The sequence below is a fragment of the Meleagris gallopavo genome, chromosome 5 (genome assembly GCF_000146605.3).
Source record: "Meleagris gallopavo isolate NT-WF06-2002-E0010 breed Aviagen turkey brand Nicholas breeding stock chromosome 5, Turkey_5.1, whole genome shotgun sequence".
NCBI classification, from domain to species: Eukaryota; Metazoa; Chordata; class Aves; order Galliformes; family Phasianidae; genus Meleagris; species Meleagris gallopavo.
The window spans coordinates 25,949,591-25,969,746 of NC_015015.2; the positions used below are offsets into that span (position 1 = coordinate 25,949,591).

General features: G+C 39.9%; 1 protein-coding gene across 3 annotated transcripts in view; it reads right to left on the reverse strand.

Moving 5' to 3' along the window:
- Positions 1 to 20,156, reverse strand: part of RGS6 (regulator of G protein signaling 6) — a 232,202-nt gene that overhangs the window by 208,393 nt on the left and 3,653 nt on the right. For all 3 annotated transcript variants that reach the window (XM_031553564.1, XM_031553560.1, XM_031553561.1), the window contains exon 2: positions 11,462 to 11,566. In XM_031553564.1, coding sequence (XP_031409424.1) covers positions 11,462 to 11,545 — 84 coding nt within the window. In that variant the 5' untranslated portion in view covers positions 11,546 to 11,566. The remainder of the gene's footprint in view (positions 1 to 11,461; positions 11,567 to 20,156) is intronic.

Genomic DNA, 20,156 nt, shown 5'->3' on the forward strand with positions numbered 1-20,156 from the left:
AGGCCAATCTCGAGTCTTACTTCTCTTATCCTTTCAGTTTGCTAGCCAACTGTCCTGCCTGCTTTCAGTGTGTTCTCCTTCAATCCCCCATGTTTCCCTCAAATAGCCAGGAAAGTCAGACACAGACACCTGAAATGAACAACGTAGCATAGACTGCTGTGACAAAACTTTGAAACTGTCTTAATATTGTACAAGTGTGAGTCGAGGTCTTTTCTACATTCCTTAAAACTCCCAAACATCTCTCAAATGGGAGGAAGTGAGCGCTATTGATCCTAAAGGCTGGATCAATGACATAAACATTGTTTTTACTATTGTTAAAGAAATCAGAGATTTCTTGTCCATGTGAAGAAAGGAAAAGTTGCTATAATTCCACACATTTTAAATGCTTTCCAGTCAAAAATACTTTCAGGAAGGTCACTGCTGAAGTAAGTAAGTTTTCTGGTTCACAAAGACTCCATGCTCCCAAAGAACAGATGCTTTCACTTATACACATATTTATATAATGTGGGTTTAGCCACTATTTTTGCACAGGCAGCTTTCTATCTACATGCCAATGACTAAACAACTTCCACACATAAACAGCCAGAAGTAGCACCATTATTGTAGCTGTGTTTTTCCAGGCATGGAAAAAATATAATTAACAGAACTCCAGTTAATTTTACTATCAAGAACCCAGCAGGGAGCAGTGCAAGTGACAAGAACCCACTGCTGCCAAGATTTATGTGACAGTCTGTGCAAGTTATTGAATGAGCTAATTTGTACACAGCTACAAACCCATGTTTAACAAAATTGTGTGGATTTACTGATGGGTAAAGGCATCTAATTACAGCATCAGTGAACAAAATATTCTCTTTGTCTGGGGCACCATCTCCTGCAGTTATGGTCATGCCAACAAGCAGAGGAGAACTGTGCTAGCAAGCACAGAGGCTGTTAAGCCTTCACTATCCTCCAGTTCCAGGTTTCCTGGCTGAAATCCACAACAAGAACTAGAGATGAGGGGGGGAAAAAAAAAAACATGCTAAATGGTAGCAGAGTCAGAGATTAAAATTCTTAATATGCAATAGACTCCAAACGTATTTGCATCAAACAGTGAAAAAATACAGCAGAAAATTTCTGGTAGAGAATAAGAAAAAAGTGACTCCTCAAGCATAGATATGCTAGGAAAAAAAGACATTTGTATCTAGACTTAAAAACATAACAGTAGAACCATTTCTAATTAACTACAATCTGACAGAATTGTGATTTTTACAATAAATGTAGATATAACTAAGATATAACCAAGCATTGTCTCGCTTTCTCTCTCAATCGGGAGAGATCTAAACAATCCATTAGCACGTTCTTGATTAAATTCTTCCTATCTTCTCTATTCTACTCTCAGTTAAAGCATTAGAAATGATTGCATATTTTGTCACTTCCTGTGTACATCACAAACACCCATCAATTTATCTTCAGAATTACTGGTCCCAAATATAACGTCCAAACATTAAGGGTGAGGTAGTATTACTGAGATGTTTTAAAGTAAGAAAACAACAGACTATTTAAAAACAAATATCTTTGCTCAGCTTCCCCCACTCAGAGACATGTGTAACCTTTGAGTTAATACACTCAGTGTATTCATATGAAAGTACAATTCCCTGACTCATGCACTTCAGTGTCCAGCAGTTAGTGGTCAATTTTAATTTTCTCCTGTTTTGGAAAGGGAGAGGCAAGGAAAAATGAGATACAATGCTAAAGGGAAAAAGAATAAAACTGCTTCCCCCCTGAACACCGTTCAAGAGCTTCTCATGAAAAAAAAAAAAAATCCTTCAAGATGTCTTAGGATGTAGAACTTGAGTTTTTAAATGGAACTTCATTTGCATACTTTCGTGGTCCTGCACACATACTTCTATTTATTGAAATGAATCCTCCCACTCAAACTTCATCTCAGAGCCTTGTAAAAGAAATCTGTAATCCTCTGAAATGACATTTTAGTAATCAGGATAGAGGAAAGGTTTAGCTGAAGTTATATCACACACACAGGAAAGTAGTTTTCATTCACTTCCATTGGAACCTTCTTCTCCTGTCTTAATATTGTGGCTCAATACTGCTTTTGAAACAGGCAGAAGCTGTCTCCTGAAATGAGCCAGGCTGGGAGCTCTCCTTCTGAGGAAAATCTGCTTTAGAAGGGGCACCAAAGTGACAATATCACCAGTCGGGGTGAGGACACTGTGCAAAAGCTGGGATTTCTGCAGCGCTAAGCGCTACGAGAATCTCAGCAGAACCACAGTAGCCAGAGATACAACAAATGAACATATTTTATCATAGCCAGAGCCCCCAGGGTGGGACACAGGGACTCCTAACTCTGAGTATCCTGCCACTGGGAGGGGATCCCCATCACATGGGACAGGTTGCTCGGAGCAACGCAGGGATCCCCACAGCATGAGGGGTACCTGGGGCAGAGCCATGCCCTGTGGGGAGAGGGTGTTGCATCACCCTCTCATTTGGGGATGTTGGGGGCACATGGTTTTGTGTGCGAGCACTACTTCAGGGACTCAGCTATAAATGGGTGTTGATGGAACTGTGTTTGAATGTCAGCACTGTGCAGGTGTCTGGTACTGTAGTTTATCCACTGTATTGCTGACACTGATCTTCCTGATACAGTTCACTGATTGCTGGCTAACTATGTCTCTAATAAACAAACCACTTCAATCCCAATTTGATTTAAATTGCCTTAAATGAGTAGTTTTTCCCTGATGAGAACAAAAAGGTCTCAGAATGACACAGAAGAGGGGAAAATGGAAACAAAAACTGAGAGTATAATAATAAGCAGTAGTAAGAGGGCTAAGGAAATTGAGGGGAAAAAAAACAACAAGGAATACATGTGCCTCTTGGCACGGCTACAGCTATCAAGATTTGGATTGCTCACATTGTAGCATTTCATTAGCACCACAGTGATCTTTGCCTAATGGTAAACAAGAATTTGCATCAGCTCAGTGAAAACGTGAACAGCACACAGCCATGCCACATACACATAGTGAGTGCACTTTAAGATACTACTTTATGTAACAACCTGGAACTGAAGACTGGCTGTTAGGTACAGAAGTACACATACTCAGCTCCATCACAGCAAATTTACACAGAGATTTTGGATTTTGATTTTCTTCAACATAGGAGCCACTCAGTTTGTGTCCTGATCAGAAACAGAATAACAATCTACTGTATTGAAGATGTATTTTCTTTTCTGGAGATTTCTGTTGTAAAATAGATTATAGCAAAAAACTTACAAACTCTCATTGTACAAACTCATTGACTTACAAACTCTGCAGTCGCTCCAACACTACTTTCTCTTTTTGTTTTGTTCTTAATAAAATAAACAGTTTCCTGGTTAAAATGCTGCCGTAGGCAGAAAAATCTTATTTAGCATCCTGTCCAAAACAAAGTACAAAAAATAAATCAAACGAAGTGAAAATATTCCAGGACTATAACTTAAAAAGCTAACAACAAGAAAAAGATGCTGGAAAGAGGGAGAAAGGAACTTTTTTCCAGAAATGCAAGGCACTGAATACACACTACAGCTAGAACAGCATAATCTTACCCTCTAGCTGAACCTTCCCTTTTTATCTGTGTTCTAAAATTGCACTGGTTGCTTTGCTAAAAATACACTTTGAAGTTGTCATAGCTTTTGGTCCTGGCTCGTCTTTTTTCTGCCTCTGAGAACAGCTAAAGTAATAGATCACAGTAATTAGACTCTGACGGATGCAAGAGAGTCTGTTTCAGTTACAAACAGGAACAGAGAAAGAAAGCTAAATAAACAAATTTAAACAAAACAACAAATGTAAAATAAGGAGAAAAATACAAGGAATTTAAAAATGGGTCTAGACTTATCACCAAAGTCTCTAATTACAAGGCAGGCACAACACAACTGAGCTAAGGCTACCTTTTCTAAGAACAGAAAGAGTCATGTGGGTAAAATGCCAACAGAAATTTTGTCCAAACATGAATAGAATGGAGAGATTTCTAAAGCATATGGGATGCATCATAGAACTGTTTGAGTTGGAAGGGACCCTTAAAGGCTGTCTAGCCCAACTCCTCTGCAATGAACAGGGACACCCACAGGTAAGTCAGGGTGCTCAGAGCTCCTCTGACCTTGAGTGTCTCCAGGGATGGGGCATCCATCACCTCTCTGAGCAACCTGTGCCAGTACCTCACCACCCATACTGTAAAAGTCCTCTTCCTTACGCCCAATCTAAATCTCCTTTCTTTTAGTTTGAAACCATTTCCCCTTGTCCTATCACAACAGATCCTGCTAAAGAGTTTGATCCCTTCTTTCTTATAGTTCTTCTTTAGATACTTAAAGGTCTCCCTGGAATATTCTCTTCTCCAGGCTGAACAGCCCCAGCTCTCTCAGCTTGCCCTCTTAGAGGAAGTGTTTCATCCCCTAATCCCCCTGGATCATTTTTGTGGCCCTCTGCTGGATGCATTCTAATAGGTCCACATCTCTCCTTTCTGAAGATTCCACTCTGAATGCGGTAGCCCAGATGAGACCTCACAAGTGCAGAGTAGATGGGCAGGATCACTTCCCTTGACCTGCTAGCCACATTTCTTTTGATGAAGCCCACAATACAGTTGGCTTTCTGGAATGTGAGGGCTCATTGCTGGCTCTTGTCCAACTCGTCATGCACCAGTGTGTCCGAATCCTTTTCAGCAGGGCTGTGCTCTATTCTTACATCTTCTAGCTTGTACTGAAGGAGGGGGCAGGGGATGTTGCCACAACCCAGGCACAAGACCTTGAAATTGGCTTTGTTAAGCCTCAAGAAGTTCTCCTGAGCTCAGTGCTCAAGCCTGTCCAGGTCTTTCCGGATGGCATCCAGTCCCTCAGGTGTGTCAACTGCACCACACAGCTCGGCTTGCTGTGGGTGCACTTGATCCCATTGTCAACATCATTGATACAAATGTTAAAGAGCACTAGTCCCAGTACAGACCACAGATCACTTACCACTGATCTCCATCGAGACATTGAGCCATTGACCACGACTCTCTGGGTACATTTCAGCAACCAGTTCCTTCATCAAGAGTGGCTTGACGACTACATCAGCCAATTCCCTCAGGACTCTGGGATGCATCTCATTGGGAACCACAGACTTATGGATGTTATATATCCTCTATCAGGCTAACCAATATAGCCAGGTTATAAAGGTTACCTGTTCATCTTCATTATTTCAAAGGCATGTAATTGTATATATGTAGGCATAAGTTTATGTGAAAAGAGAAACAAGCAAATAATTAGAGGGCCTACCTACCACATATCATACATTTTCATATTTTGAACTTTGCAGACTACCTGCTCCATTGGATAGTCAACCTCAGCTAAGTCTCAAACAAACCACAAAATGCCCACAAGCTCTCTCTGTAGGAGAGTCACCCCCACCTGACTACAAGCACATTTCTGCACTTAAATGACCATTTTATTTGAGCGTAGATAATGATGAACATTAGCTTCTGAAGTCCTTCAGACTCCAACTTTTCATGACTTTGCACTGATGCTTTAACAGATGCAAAAATCAGACTCCCCAGCTCCCAGCTCTACCCACCCCAAAATACCCCTGACAGCCACAGTCAAAGTCAGTGGCGCTAGCACTGTTCAAGGGCACCTACATGTTACACTTCAGCAGCACAGATGTACTATTGCATGAATAAAGCATTTGCAGGTATCTTAGTTCTCATTCAAGATAAACTGAGGAAGGTACAACCAAAGTCAGAATGACTTCCTGGCTCACTGCATGCCATTCTCTACTTTTGCAAGGAAAAGTCACATAGTCCATCCAAAAATATACTGATATCTATCCTAAAAAACAAATAGCTTCCTTGGCCACATTACTCCATATAGTAGCTGCTACAGAGTTCTGCATTACTTAGAATTAGGAACCACTTTCTAATTCCCTGGTTGATTTTATTCATCATAAATTTATTAAAAACTGCATGTTTTGTGCCTGTACTGTCCTCAACTTAGTTAAGTCTTCTCCCTGCTTGATATCCCTCCCATAGAGCACTCTTGCGGAATAATTATGTCTCCTATCTCACTCAGTTTTGCTCAGCTAACTACACTGCTTCTTCCCAGCCCATTCTCTATAGCCATGTCACATTATCTGAAAACATAAAAGATGACAGGTTTCTATTCTCAAAGTATTGATACATGCTCATATTCGATCCCAGTTTAGTTATTCTTTTAATATGGAAGCGAGGTAGAGATTAGGAAATATGAGCAAATGTGTTGCAAGTAAAATTGATTAAAATATCATAAACTAAATCTAACATCAGCACAGAGAAATTATTGTGTAAAATTTGAAGAGTGTATGCCTGCAGTACTATCAACTCAAGCATTTTTATCACAATTTTATTATTTTTGTGTTAAAGAACCAGTTATAAAACAGAAGAAATTCAGTGTGAATCTCAGATTTCACATACAGAAAAATCAAGTTGAAAGTCCTGAAAATATAACTCAAGAGACAAATAAAAAGAATGCCAGAAGTATCCAGCAGTTTAAATGCCTTTTAATCATTTATATTTTAGGCTATTTCCTAGGAGAGAGGTTGTTTCTCCAATATCTGATGTAAACAGAAGTTCTGCTCTGAAAAAAGCATATAAATATTTACAAATAATGAATCCAGTGCCATTTCACGATGCAAGTCTCTCACTAGAACACCATGAAATCTTGAAAGACTCAGGAAACTCAAAAAAGAAACCCCCCCCAAAAAAAATACAGACTGCTTTCATTTAGTAATGCATTAAAGTTACGTGTGTGGATACCATCTCATTTTCCACACACAGCAGCTTTTTCCTCCTTTGCTGCTAAGTCATCACTTGGACTAACATCGTTTTCTCTGCTCCTGGTTTTTGGACAGTATTCTGTTAGGATAGACTTCGCATGATATTTAGTGGAATTTAAAAGTAAATTGTAATCTCAGTCTAACTAGACTCCAGTTCTGTTTTTTAATGTAAAATAAGAATTTTCACAAAAGCTTCTTCCTCTCATCTTTCTGATTTTTGGTCCACACATTCCTTGCATGCATATCTCTCTTTGCCTTGACTTCTGTCTTCACCAAGTGCCCCTACTTCCTTTTCCCTCCCCATCACCACCTTGGACCCATGCTCACAGCAGCACTCCAAATATTCGCTATGTCTGAAATACGGGGAGCTGCCTAGAGAAAAGCTGCTAATGAAAGGTTGCTTTCTTTTTTACACGGTCTTTAGTCAGATTTTACATGAGCATTTATAAAGAGGATAAGACTGGCAAATACTGATGGTAGCACACAACCCAGATTTTCTTCTGAAAGCATCTTGTGACAGCTGCAAGTTTGTATTACATTTACTTAGAACAGTAATTGCCTTTGGAAATTAGATTTTTCTGCTTGTTTAAAAGATTGATGATGAGAAACAATAAAATTCAGAAGTTAACTCACTAACTGCTGACCAGATGGGTATAGCAAAATTTAGCAGCAGAGATGGAAATGTACCATCAAATAATCTAGGTCATTTCTTTGATTAAGACTTTGAAATCCTGCAGAGCATACGTGATCAGAGTGCCTCTAAATGATTCCAACAACAACATTTATGAACTCTTCCCCACTTCATTTTTGTATTTTCATCCTTCTTGCCCACAGGCACTTCTAAATAAATCTTCCTTAATAGTATTTTCAGTTCCTATTTAGTCAGGCCCTATGTATTTTGACTTTTCTTTCCATGATTTCAGCAACACAACAGTGTTTCCATCTTTTCTCCAAGATGATTCTATCTACCAAAGTTCTTTTTTGGTCATAGTTCACTGTTAGAGTTACGTAAGTAGGTCTAACGCCAAAAGGTGTCCATAAGCAGTTTTCTTTTTGATACAGTCAGCACGTGAACATTCAGGTCCTGAAGTATTGGAACAATGAGCAAAAGAGCCCCTGGGACAGAATGAACCTTGCTTGCAGCCAAGAACAGGAATCAAGGGAAGGAGGGCCAAATTTCAAGGGATAGTGACAAGTGTTTAAAACAAATTGGTATCTTCTGTTACTGTTTGCTTGGACTGCATCTTTCTCCTCTTACTGTTTTCTCACTGCATCTTTTTATTCTGTGCTGCAGCACCCATATGATGCTTACAGACTGTGCTGAGGACAGGGATGTCACTCATTTCTGTAGCAGCCCTTGTGCACGAAGGCTACCTGCTCCCTTGGAAAGAATATTAATGCACTTTTTAAGTTTTGCCGACCAGCCTTCCAGTAATAACTCCAAACACAACACCAGCACTACTTCCAGATGTGACCAGACCAAAGAAAACACAGCTCTGGCTTTTTAACTCACAGAGCAGTACTTAACTGGTAACGCACGCTTACTTTCACTGGATATCAATGTGCCAGATGAGAAGATAAAAGACAGCAGGCCCCTACAGTACAATAATGCTACCTGTAACACCCCACAAGCAGCCTGGGGCTCAGGGCTACGTACTGAGACATACAGAAAGATGAGAGATAGACCAAATCTTGAGACCAGGATACATATTAATTATAAATGTCTACACATGACATAACCACCCATCAGCTAGGCATCAGGCATCCATTAAAGTCAGTGGGGGCTTACTCAATAATGCTCACATAGTTTAGGGTATAATTCATCTTAACAAGCAGAGGGTGAGGCAAATCATACCCCAAACACTACTTGCAGTAATGAGTGCACCTGCATTATGTAATTTACACACAGATGTCTTCCAGAACAGCAGGGCAACATGGAGCATTTTGGATTCAAAAATAACACACCTCACAATTTCATAAATACCAGCCCCCAAAAGGTTAACCCTGAAGGTAGAGGAAAATAAGACATGTCTCATTGAGACCATCTGCTCTAGCAATAAAAGTAGTTAGAGTCAGTTTGCTTGCAGAAGTCCATAGAGAATATCACAAACAAATTGGATTCAAAACAAATTAGTTTATTTTGTTCTGCATGGCCAAAATTCATCTCACTTAGCTTTATGTATCTAAGTAAAGAGAACAGTCAGTTCTAGGCTTTTCTCCATAAACAAAACAGATTTTGATCCAAAGGGACCCTCGCTATCACATAAGGTCTGATTTGTCCTTTAGATACACATACCTCTCACCAGCAATTATAAACAAAGGCAGGATACTGTGAACACTCTGGTGGCTTTTGAGTTTCAAATAGACCTAACTGAAACTCAGTAGAGAAAGCATGAACTATCTGAGTTTGTACACAAAGGACTTCTCTCTCCACCATTCTGTCTACCTTACACCCCCTAAAAGAACTGCAAGAATGACAGCTATGGCAAACAATGAAACAACTGACAGCAGAGATTACTGTGGCGCTGTCACTGAAGACCCTTATTTCTTCCTCCTGATGGGTATCAAAAATAAATTGCACCTCAGGTTTCCTAATACAAGCAGGAAAACTTTTTTCCTTTTTTGTATGACTCAACTAACACCAACACTGAACTGCATGGTACGCAGACAGATTGTGTTCTGCATTTCAGGGAGTCCAGTGCAGTGTTTTTCTCACTCATTACTGGCAATCAAGTCATCTGAAAGGAAATTAGAGATGAAGAGCTAAACATTCATTTGCAGAGAAGAGAGAGAGAAACAAAAGAATAAAGTCTTGGCCCAGATTTTGCATATGGTTTCTCAACACAAGAAACATATAATTGATCCATTATACATAACTAATAACCAACAATAAATTAAGTTTATAAGGCCAACAACCAATAGAAATTAACTTTGTCCAAAACCAATAAAAAACAAACAAAACAAAAACCTTGCAAATGTGCATTTGCCTAATATAGAATACCATACTATTGAACAATGTGTGAGGCATGGTATCCTAAAAGATAGCAATGTATTTTGACATGACTTTATTATGAAAGGCTGATAATAGTATCACCTGAGAAACACCAGCATGCAGAGATGAATCAGATGGAATGAGTACGCTCCCCCCTCCACTAGTACCACAGAACTCACAAGACTTATTCTACAGTGACAATAATGAAACAGTAGTAGGCAAAGAAACGAAAAAATCCTTAAGCAGGAATGCTGTGAGATGAAAAGAAATTGAGACATATTCAAATAAAAATAAATTCCATTTCCAAGAATAGATAAGCATATTCTCTGCAGAAGGACAGCTTTAATGCCCTAATTGTAGATAATGCAACCAGAAAGTTCCTTCCTATTCCAGATCTGCCTCCATCTGCTGGAGTTGGACCTCTTAGTAAACAGGTTCTAGAAGACAATCTGACTAACCAGCTACTGCTGCTTCCGAATTAGCAAAGTGTGTTCATAACACATTCAAAACAAACAAGCCTACACATTACCCAGAAAATTTTCCCATGTTAACAATCCCAGATTCCAAACCAAATATGCAGCAGCCAAACCAAAATCGTGGTTATCAAAAAGTAACACTTCAAACAACTTATGCTCTGTATGAAAAAAAACAGTATTTTCCCAGAGTATGAAAGTCATCAAGATTACAGTCAAGCAGAAACCAGTATAATGTACACCCAGCACATTTTACTTATCTACAACTATTTTCCAAGATGTAGAAATGAGTGAAAAAAATATTTTTTTGCCCAGGATTGTATTACATAAGCTAACACTGTAGCTCCCAAGTTGCCAGAATGGTGACTTACTTGAGCCATGCAAGAGACATTTTATTTTTGTAAGAACTACACAGCACTTTCTTTCACATGATTCATACAAAATATTTTGCTGGCTAAATAAGAAATATTTACAAGATTTCATCAAATTACACAGCCCAAATATCATAGACAATATATAAGCCTACCCCAGAGGCAAACAATATCTTAGCAAATAAGTTGTTCTCCTTCAGCTTTAATACTACCTCCAAAGTAATTCAGAATAAGACATTCCATCATAGCGAAAAAAGTGTTTTTGACATCATGCACTGGTGTTATTTTACTTTTGCCTGAGTCACTAGCATTTCACTTTTAATCTAAGCAATGCAACAGGAAGTAATAACACCTACCTGCAGAGAATCAGACTATAAATTATGTAACAGAAAACCCACAAAATGAAAAACCAGAAAAAAAAAATATGTGAGAAGATTGTTGCATGCCAAACATTTCATATGTACTATGGTAAACCTGGGAAGGTACATAGAATCACTTCAGCTACATTCAATAAACTTGGACAATCCCTGAATAAAATTGCATCACAACTCTTCACAAGGAATGATACCTTCCAAATTACAAAATTATAAATCCTCTATCAAGCATTTCAAACTAACCAGTGTAAATTCTTCCACTGAACAGAACAATTCTACCAAGCCTTCAAATGCTATAGTTTGAAACTATAAAAATCCTGAAAAATTATCATGGATGTGTACCCAAGCAGACAGGAATCTGTTTCTGACTTCAGAAAGGGCAGGGATCCCTCCACAAGCCAAAGGCCAGCTAGGAGCAGGCTCTTGTAAGCAGCTCCACTCTTACCTTCCTGTAGACGATCATGTTTGGGGAGCTCTCCTCAGGGTCTGCAGCTTCCACACTGCTGGGGTCAGCGGGCGCTTGGGCCATGTTTGCCTCTTGTCGCTGGGCCTGTAGGGACAGGAGAAGTCAGTGGGCTGCTGTAGCTGAAATGCTGAGTCACAGCCTGAACCAGTGATTGAGTACCTGGAGGGAAGGCAGGGCCAACCCAGGGGAGCTCAGCTACATGCAAGGCACCTGAGTGACCGGAAGGGATGGAACCAGGATCCTCCCTTTCCTAGACCTCATTTAAGAGTTGGCAGTGGAGGCCTTCCACAGGTAAGCAGTTTTTCTTCATTTCTGCATCCATGGCTGCTGCACTTGGGCTTGTTCTCATTTGCTGTAGCATAGGATTGTGCCACCCTGCTACTACTGCTACACTTTCCATCATGTTGTAGCATTACAGCTGCAGGAAACATGGGGAGGACAGGTGACAGCCTCCTTAACAGATGGACAAGGACAATACAGGGAGAAAAGTTCTGAACAATAAGCTGGGGCAAGGTGGGGCTGTGAGGACTGAGCAGAGGGCCTCTGGAGGAAGATTGGTAGAACAGCAACAATACCATCTCTCAGCCCTTCAAATGCCGGGGTAAGGGCAGAGGGGAGATTGCTCTTCTCTCCTCATCATACAGTGAGCAAATAGCAGCAAGAAGCAGGTCAGCCATCAGTTGCAATACACCCTAGCCTCACTCAACTGTCCTCTAAACACATGAGGAAAGTGATGCCTCATCTCCTTCAGATCATGCCAAACTCTAGTTAAAAACATTAGGTTTTTTAAAAAAGTAAGATCATGGTGCAGGGAGGACTCTGAATTCTACATCAAAAGCTATTTCTTAAAATTTTCTCCCACTAGCAGGTTTGACAGGTTACATCTTAGAGGAGTTGCATGATGACCCTCACTGGCCCAAAAGATAGCACTGCCTCTGGCAGTCACCAGCACTACAGCTGCTCCACAAGCACAACTGCTTTAACACTAAAAGAACTGCTGCCAACACTTCACTAAAATTTGAGACCAAAATACGCTGAAATGAAGTAAACAGATACACAATCTACAGATTCAGTACTATAAGAACAGTTCACCACCAAAACACATCCATCGTGTGAGACTTACCTTTTTAGTCCCACAGACAACAAAATGCCCCAGCACCTCATACACACGTATAGCATACTACTATACCTGTGATACAGCCCCAAACTATTCCCCTTGTCAGTTATCAGCTCCCACATGCAAGTCAAGCTCCAGAACTGGACAAGTTCAGACCAAACCCCAGCTCTGCCTTTTCAGCAGTGAAAAGGCTAATGTGGTAGCACTGCATCCTGCACTAGAAAGGGAAGCACTCTCTCCATGAAGATGATGTAACAGATATCAAGTACAGATAACCTACGTTAATTCAGATACCTTTATTTCTTTCATTAAGTATGTACATACACAAATGAAATGGGCAGAAATGCACATACATATATGCATATACCAATTTAAATCCAATAATCCAGTTCTAACTTCAATCAAACTATATATAATCACATTTCAAACATGCTCAGGCCACTTTAGAGGGTATTTTAAAGTTAATTGATATCCTTTAAATATTACATTAAAGTTTTCTAAATCATACTCATTCTATTCTTTCTAGAAGCACAAGCATTTCACTGTTGTGCCAGACCATGAGCTAAAAAGGAAGTGGAATAAACCTCTAAGCATAATGACTAGATTAAAAAAATAATAATAGCAATAATAAATAGCACACTGAAGGGTAAAGCATTTTAAAATTATAGCACTTTGAATGATTTACACTATTGTGCTTTTTCACAGTGCTTCTTAGTTTTGATTTCAAGGTGCGAAACTAGTGGGATCCATGCATCATCAGTCAGTTTAACGAAGCAGAAGCACAGCAGAGATTTTATGCAACTTCCCAAAGGCAATGACAAGCTGAGGCAGAATTGAGAACATACATCACATCACCCAAGTTTCAGCTTCCTCTGCAGTATATGAAGATAATCTTCACCCCTTACATTATGTCTGAGATAGTATACACATAAAAAAGAAACAACTGGAATTAACTTTTAATTGAGTAATAGTCTTTAAAGAATAATTTTACAGTTACCAGTCAAAAAGCCCTCTGCAGCATTAGTTGTGCTTCATTCTTTGCACTATTCACTCTGAATGTCCCCGCTTACAAACTGTGGTGCTGTTGTTAGACTGCCAGCTGACTTCATCTTCTTGGGTACTTCAGTATTTCCCAACACAGCACATCTACTCCAATACCATGCAACAAAAAAAATCTCACAGAACACATAGCAGTGGCTGTCAAACTGTTCACAGTGACATCAAGGGAAAAAACTACCTACCTCTGAATACCTACAAAAAGTATTCAATACAAATTAATCTGTTGTCAGAAGACAAATTTGGGAATGATCCTCCCACCACACCAACCATCTCTTGTTGGCCTTTACTCAGCTCAGTTCTTATTCTAACCCGAGATTAAGTTAGGTGAAAGCATCTCAAAAATGACAAGGTGTCCTTCCTTGGTTGCCAAGTCCAACTCAGTAATAGCTACGTTATCGCAGAAGGTCTCCACTCACTTTCTGCAGAAAGATAGAGAGGCAGATTTCATGTGAGCTTTACATGCAGGAAAACACCGACTGATTATTTCTGATTTGTAATGAATAATCCAAATATGCCTGGAGAACATTTAGACATGCACATTTCTTTAGGATTGTTACCTTACTATGAAAATTAATGCTACCTAGGAAATTAGTTTAAGAACAGTCTTACTTATGCGTACTTGGCAGAAGTAAAACCCATCACTCATACTGTTTTGGTATGGACTGGACTATTTTTCCTGTCTGCATCCGTGTCTATACGTTTTTAAAAAGCAATACTAAAGATAGGATGACTACGAGAACTGCAAAGAGCTTTGAGCTATTCTCCTCTAGGCTGCCCATCCACATCCAGCCAACACAGGTGATGACTCCACTGAGAATATCTCCAGCCACTTGATGGCCTCAGAGCAGCCTGCCAGTGCTTTCATTACAGCCCCAGGAGGACACACACCATCATCCAAACAACATCAAATCTGGCAACACTGGACAGTTTGCTCAAGGGAGTACCTATGGACTCCAGAAGTCAGAAAGAACAAAATACTCACTCAGTCTTAATGACGATCCCAGTGAGAGCGGGTGTTTCTCCCCTGCCCCCTCTTCCTTCCAGGCAGAATTTTAAAATATTTTTTGGCCCACGGCAGTACAAAACTGTCAACTGCTTTGCTGATAAGGGCTACCACACAGTAACAAAATATTAAAAAACAAAAACCCTAATTGCAGCATGAAAGAGTTACGTGACTAATTTTTCAAGGGATACTATTGTAATCTACTTTTCACACCACATTTTCCTCACTGCCAGTCTAACATACTCCAGATAGAGAAATAGGTTAAAAAAAAAAAAAGAAGTCTCTTCCTTCTGAGCCTAAGTAAATGTTTGCAGTGCATCTACAAGAAGAGAATCCAGCTCCTTCTTACACAGACATTTCTGTTATGCAGGGCAGAAAAGGGTGAAAACAGACATTTATTAAAAAAAGAAAACCGCACTTGCACAGTCTCCACATCCTTGCCAATAATTACCTGAAGAGCACTGTCAGCATCTCACTCCTACAGGCAGTTTACCACACTACCAGCAGCTAATACATATCAGCGCACATCCACACAAAACAGCAAATTAAAGCCAAATCCATGCCTTCAAAGAAGAGAATATATATATGTACACATATACGAACCTAACAATCCATGAAGTCCAACTCTTACATGAAATAAGTTATATTCTCCCATGGCTATTTTCCTGACAATACTGCCACACTTGCAGTAATCCAGACTCTGCAGCAGCAAAAGCAATAACACTTGAAAACTAATTGTGCTAACAGATCTTGTAACACACAAGGAGCAAAGCAGTAGCCTGTAACTGTGTGAATAAGATGGCCTATGGACCTTAAACTAAAACTTCCTAAATAAATAAATGCTGAGGCACAAATGGCAAAAAGAGAGTGTGTTTGACTCTTGGTGATATTTTTTTCTTTTATTTTCTACTATGACTATTTCCTGAGAAGCATAATCATACTGAAGTAGAACTGAACCATAGTGAGTTTCATCTCCCTCTTGTCTGATCTGGCTTCTCCAACTGCCCACAAAGCCAGAAGCTGTAAAGAGATGTGCCTCCTACATATCACAAAGGAATACATGAACTCTTTTTAAAGAGTTTGGCTTTTTTTTTCCTCCCATAGCTCATTTCTTTAGAGTTTCTATACAATAACAAAACTTCAAAGTTGCCAGCCTCTGCATTTTAACACATAAATATTGCCAGATAGATAGAAGCTTAGCAGTAAATTAATAGCTTCCTATTCATTCTCTAAACTATCACTAATGCAAATAAGGTGGCTGTAAGAAAACTTACTGGTACAAGAATCCACATGCATCACAGAAATTAACCCATCAAGGAGTCTTTATTGACTATGGGTTTTAGACATAATTGAGACAGAAAGAGAAGAAATACAAAGTTGAAGAACTTACACAAGAACACTATTTCTTGAATTTATCATCTGCGTTTAACAAACCAATTCAGAGTCACATTTAGACTGATCTTGTGTTTTGATAAATTATTTGTGAACTTGATAGGCAAAAATTGGAAGTTGTATAGCATAACATGCTCATATTTAATCTTGTAAAACAAAATCTACTGCATGAATCCCCATGTAAACATCCACCAGTACTGCTCAGCTGAAACGTAAATTGAGGCAACAGTAAGTAGAAATGACCTTCATGCTATGCAATTAAAATATTTCAAGGACAGCTTATAATTGTCATGTAGTATTTATGTCACATCAAAAGAGCTCAGGAGCTTTAGCATACAACTATAGAATAAAAATAATTCTGTATCATTAACATCCAGCTAATTTCATTCTAACAAGTGAAACACATCTAAACTACATGGCCTTTAAACTACGTGCCTGAGAAATTATTTAACAATACTCCATGCTGAACTGACAATTACCAAACAGAAAAAAAAAACCCTATGTAGTTTGATCTATTTGATTTAAATATTGAAACATGTTACTGATGTGACAGGAGGGAGGAGACAGGAAAGATAGCTCATTAACCTGCACTCAGTTACCTCTCATTAATATTAAGTTGATATTTAAGAGTACTACTAAAATCTCTCTAGAATTGCACCAGAAAGAAAGAAACCTGTAGGTTTCCATTTTTCTCCTGGTTGCCTATCATTTCACTAAGCAGATGAAGCACACCAAGCAAGATGTGCATACTAGGGGACAACACAGAGTATATGGTAGAAGTCATCCTCCTCTCCAAAATGGATCCATCACTCTGAGGATCCCCCAACTGGGCTGTATTGTCTGCCTGTAACTCATGTTGCTTAGAGCACTGAAGGAAGAGCAGAGATGAGAGTTGCAAAGGTAAACCTGTATGACTAGTGAAACAACTTTCCAAAAAGGAATCAATACAACTAACATAACAGACACTGCCACAGGTTGCCAGAGAGTGGAAGCCCCGTCCCTGGAGACACTCAAGATCAGTCTAGATTAGGCCCTGAGCATCCTGATCTAGCTGTGGGTGTCCTTGTTCATTGCAGAGGAATTGGGCTAGATGACCTTTAAGTATCACTTCCAACTCAGAAGATTCTATGATTAAGTTGAACAAAAAAGAGCCAGGAAGACAGAAGGTGAGGTCAGGACTCTGCCATCCTCACCAGCACCTTTACTGGCATGGAGTGTGAATTGCTGCTGCACACTGCCCTGCAGACCATCTCACCCAGCAGAGCAAGGCTCTGTAAGTGTGTTCCCCTCCCAAAAGAGGTACTCAGGAGGACCTAATTGAAACATGGACTGGGGATACTTATGCAAGGAACCACACTACAGAATCACAGTACATGCCAAGCCAAAAGGGACACATGGGTGGTGTAAGTTGGAATTGATTCCCAACATTCAAATCCTATGTCCGAGAGCACTGTCCAAATGCTCCTTAGACTCCTGCAGGCCCAGAGCACAACCGCTGCCCCGGGAGCCTGGGCCTGGGCCTGACCAGAGCCAGTAGTGACAGACTGAAGGGCCTTGTGCACTCTGGGTGCCAGAGCTCTGCTAACCTGACTGGAGGGGCAGCCAAGGGGTCTGCCCCTGGTCCATGAAGTCCAGTTCTCAAAGAACACAAAAATCCCTTCAATAACTGTTTAGGACATCCATCTGTAGGTGAACAAGGTTACACTGAAAATAGTTTCCCAGTGGAAGATCATCCACAGACTTTCTGCCCCACTTTGCAAGTGCCGAGTGCTGCAGTACCATCAACAATAGTCATTCTGTTGCTGTTTTTAAGAAACAAAGTATAAACACTTCCAGCAACTGCACTTAATGTTTGATTTTGGGTCCAAACAATTTCCTCTTTATTTATGAGTAAGCAATTTGTTTGATACCGGGAACATTCACAGATTCCAAAAAAACTCATTCTCCCCTGCATGATGCAGAGCTCAGGGAACTCTGAGCTGAGGCACAGGGGTTCAGCATTTCTCCAGCCCTATGACAAGCAGAAAGAAAGCTGGTGCACACCTGACAGAGCAGGAAGGAAGGGCACTGATCCAGACTGCTCCCTTTATCTTCCCTTTTATGGAAAATGGGATCCTGACAGAGACCAGGACTGCCAATTTCTAATGCTTTGACATCTCCTAAAGGTGCAGTATCCTTCCACATATGTGACTACTTGTTTCCTGTACAAAGCTTGCCACAAAACATCCTGTGGGTATATTTATATTTCCATACAGTACTAGGGCAGGGAGCAAGCCCCAGGCTCCTGACCACCTGCACTGCTTAGCTGCTGCCTTGCTCCTAGGCTTCCTTTTGGAGAGGCCCAAGCCAGTATCTGGGCACAGAGGTGGGCACATAGGTCTCTCCTATCATCACACCAGCTATTGTGAGTAGGACCCTACTTGAGGTTAGGCTCTGTATTTCTTACCCATCCCTCCAGCAGTTTCCAAATAAAATTCGGCAGCTTCACTCACCCTGATACCACAACCCAAATCACCTCATGCATAACCTTGTCCTGGTAGGCTGCAAAACTATTTCACTTTTTTTTAAAATTTACTGAAAAGAGAAAAATACAACACATGATATGATCATGTCTCCAGGTCACAGAGATACCGCCTGGTGGCTAGAAAAAGCTCCCCAGGCAAAGGCATGCATTGAGGCACTCCAAACCACTTGGCCTCCCACATACCAACAGGTCGCACTTTTAAACTCAGCCCACTGCATAGCATAACACAAGCAGCTATTTTCTGTATATACTCCTCACCAATCACTTGCTGTTTTCAGTTATGTATGTCCTTCAATAGAAGGACTACATGTTCAAGGTGTCATATTAGCCACAGATGGCTTGCCTTGTTTACCTGTCAGAAAATCATCCTGCTTCTTGATAAACCATGGGAGAAGATTATTTTCCTCACTTCTTCCCAGGCAGCCATGCCCCATTTGGATTCCACATATTTCTAAAGCTATAGATTTTTCTAGGTATTTAGAATGCTGAAAATATTGTCTACAACTGGATGTAACATCCAGAGACAGAAGTCCATATAAATTAATTTTCTCAGCATCTGTGACTGGCTAGGTCACACATTTCCTGACACCTAATTAGATCCATACATGCTAAATACACACTACCTGTTTTCAGGTCTGTCCACCCAAACTGCACTAGAAGTATTGCTGACTTAAAAGGAAGACACTTCCCATTTTCAGAGCTTTCTTTTATTTGATAAACAGGTACACAAGAAGAGCCAGACAACCAAAGGGAAAAGTACAATGCGGATGGGTGGTACTGAATACTGACACATAAAACGCTTGTTAACAAGGCAAACTCTTCCCTTTACAAAATCAATTGTTAAAATTGGCACCTATGTACCAAGTTTTTGATTTAATGGATCAGGAAGAAATTGGCTACGGTATATCCATCTTCCTTCCAAATTATTCAGAACAAAGTGCAGTACCCACCTATCATCACTTTACCTTCCAATAAAACACTGCTGTGAGCACAAAGGCTCTTGGAAAGATTGAGCCAACTTGCTGTTACCAAGGATAGCTGCAGAGAATGTAACAGCAAATATATGCTGAATACTTAACTGAAATAAGTGTCAGCAGTATATGAATTTAGAAATGCAAAGAGATAGATGTAGTCCAACTTTGAACTTCATCTGAATCGGTGATCCCAAACAACTGCAGTATTTATACAGTCTGTGAGGAGCAACTGTAAAGGAAAGAGCTGAAGCTGTGTTTTATTATTTTGCAGCAATGCCAACATTTTTGCTAAAATCATCTCCTGGGGAAAACAAGGTGACTAACTGTACCAGTAATATACCCTTCTCCGATTGGAATCCCTTTTTGAAAAAACAATTTCCTGAGATCATTTAAGGCATGCAAAGAAGCTGGTCCATCAACTATACTGTCTCAAAGTGCCTTCTGCTTCACACATCACAGAAAAAAAATATATACTGCAAATGCAGTAAGCTACTTCTTGGAAGAGAGAGAAATGGACTGCATTTCCTAGTTTATGCTGTATCTAATAAGTTGAAAACAGCAGAATAAATTTATTTAAAAAGAAAACAATGAGAAGTGCAAGCTGA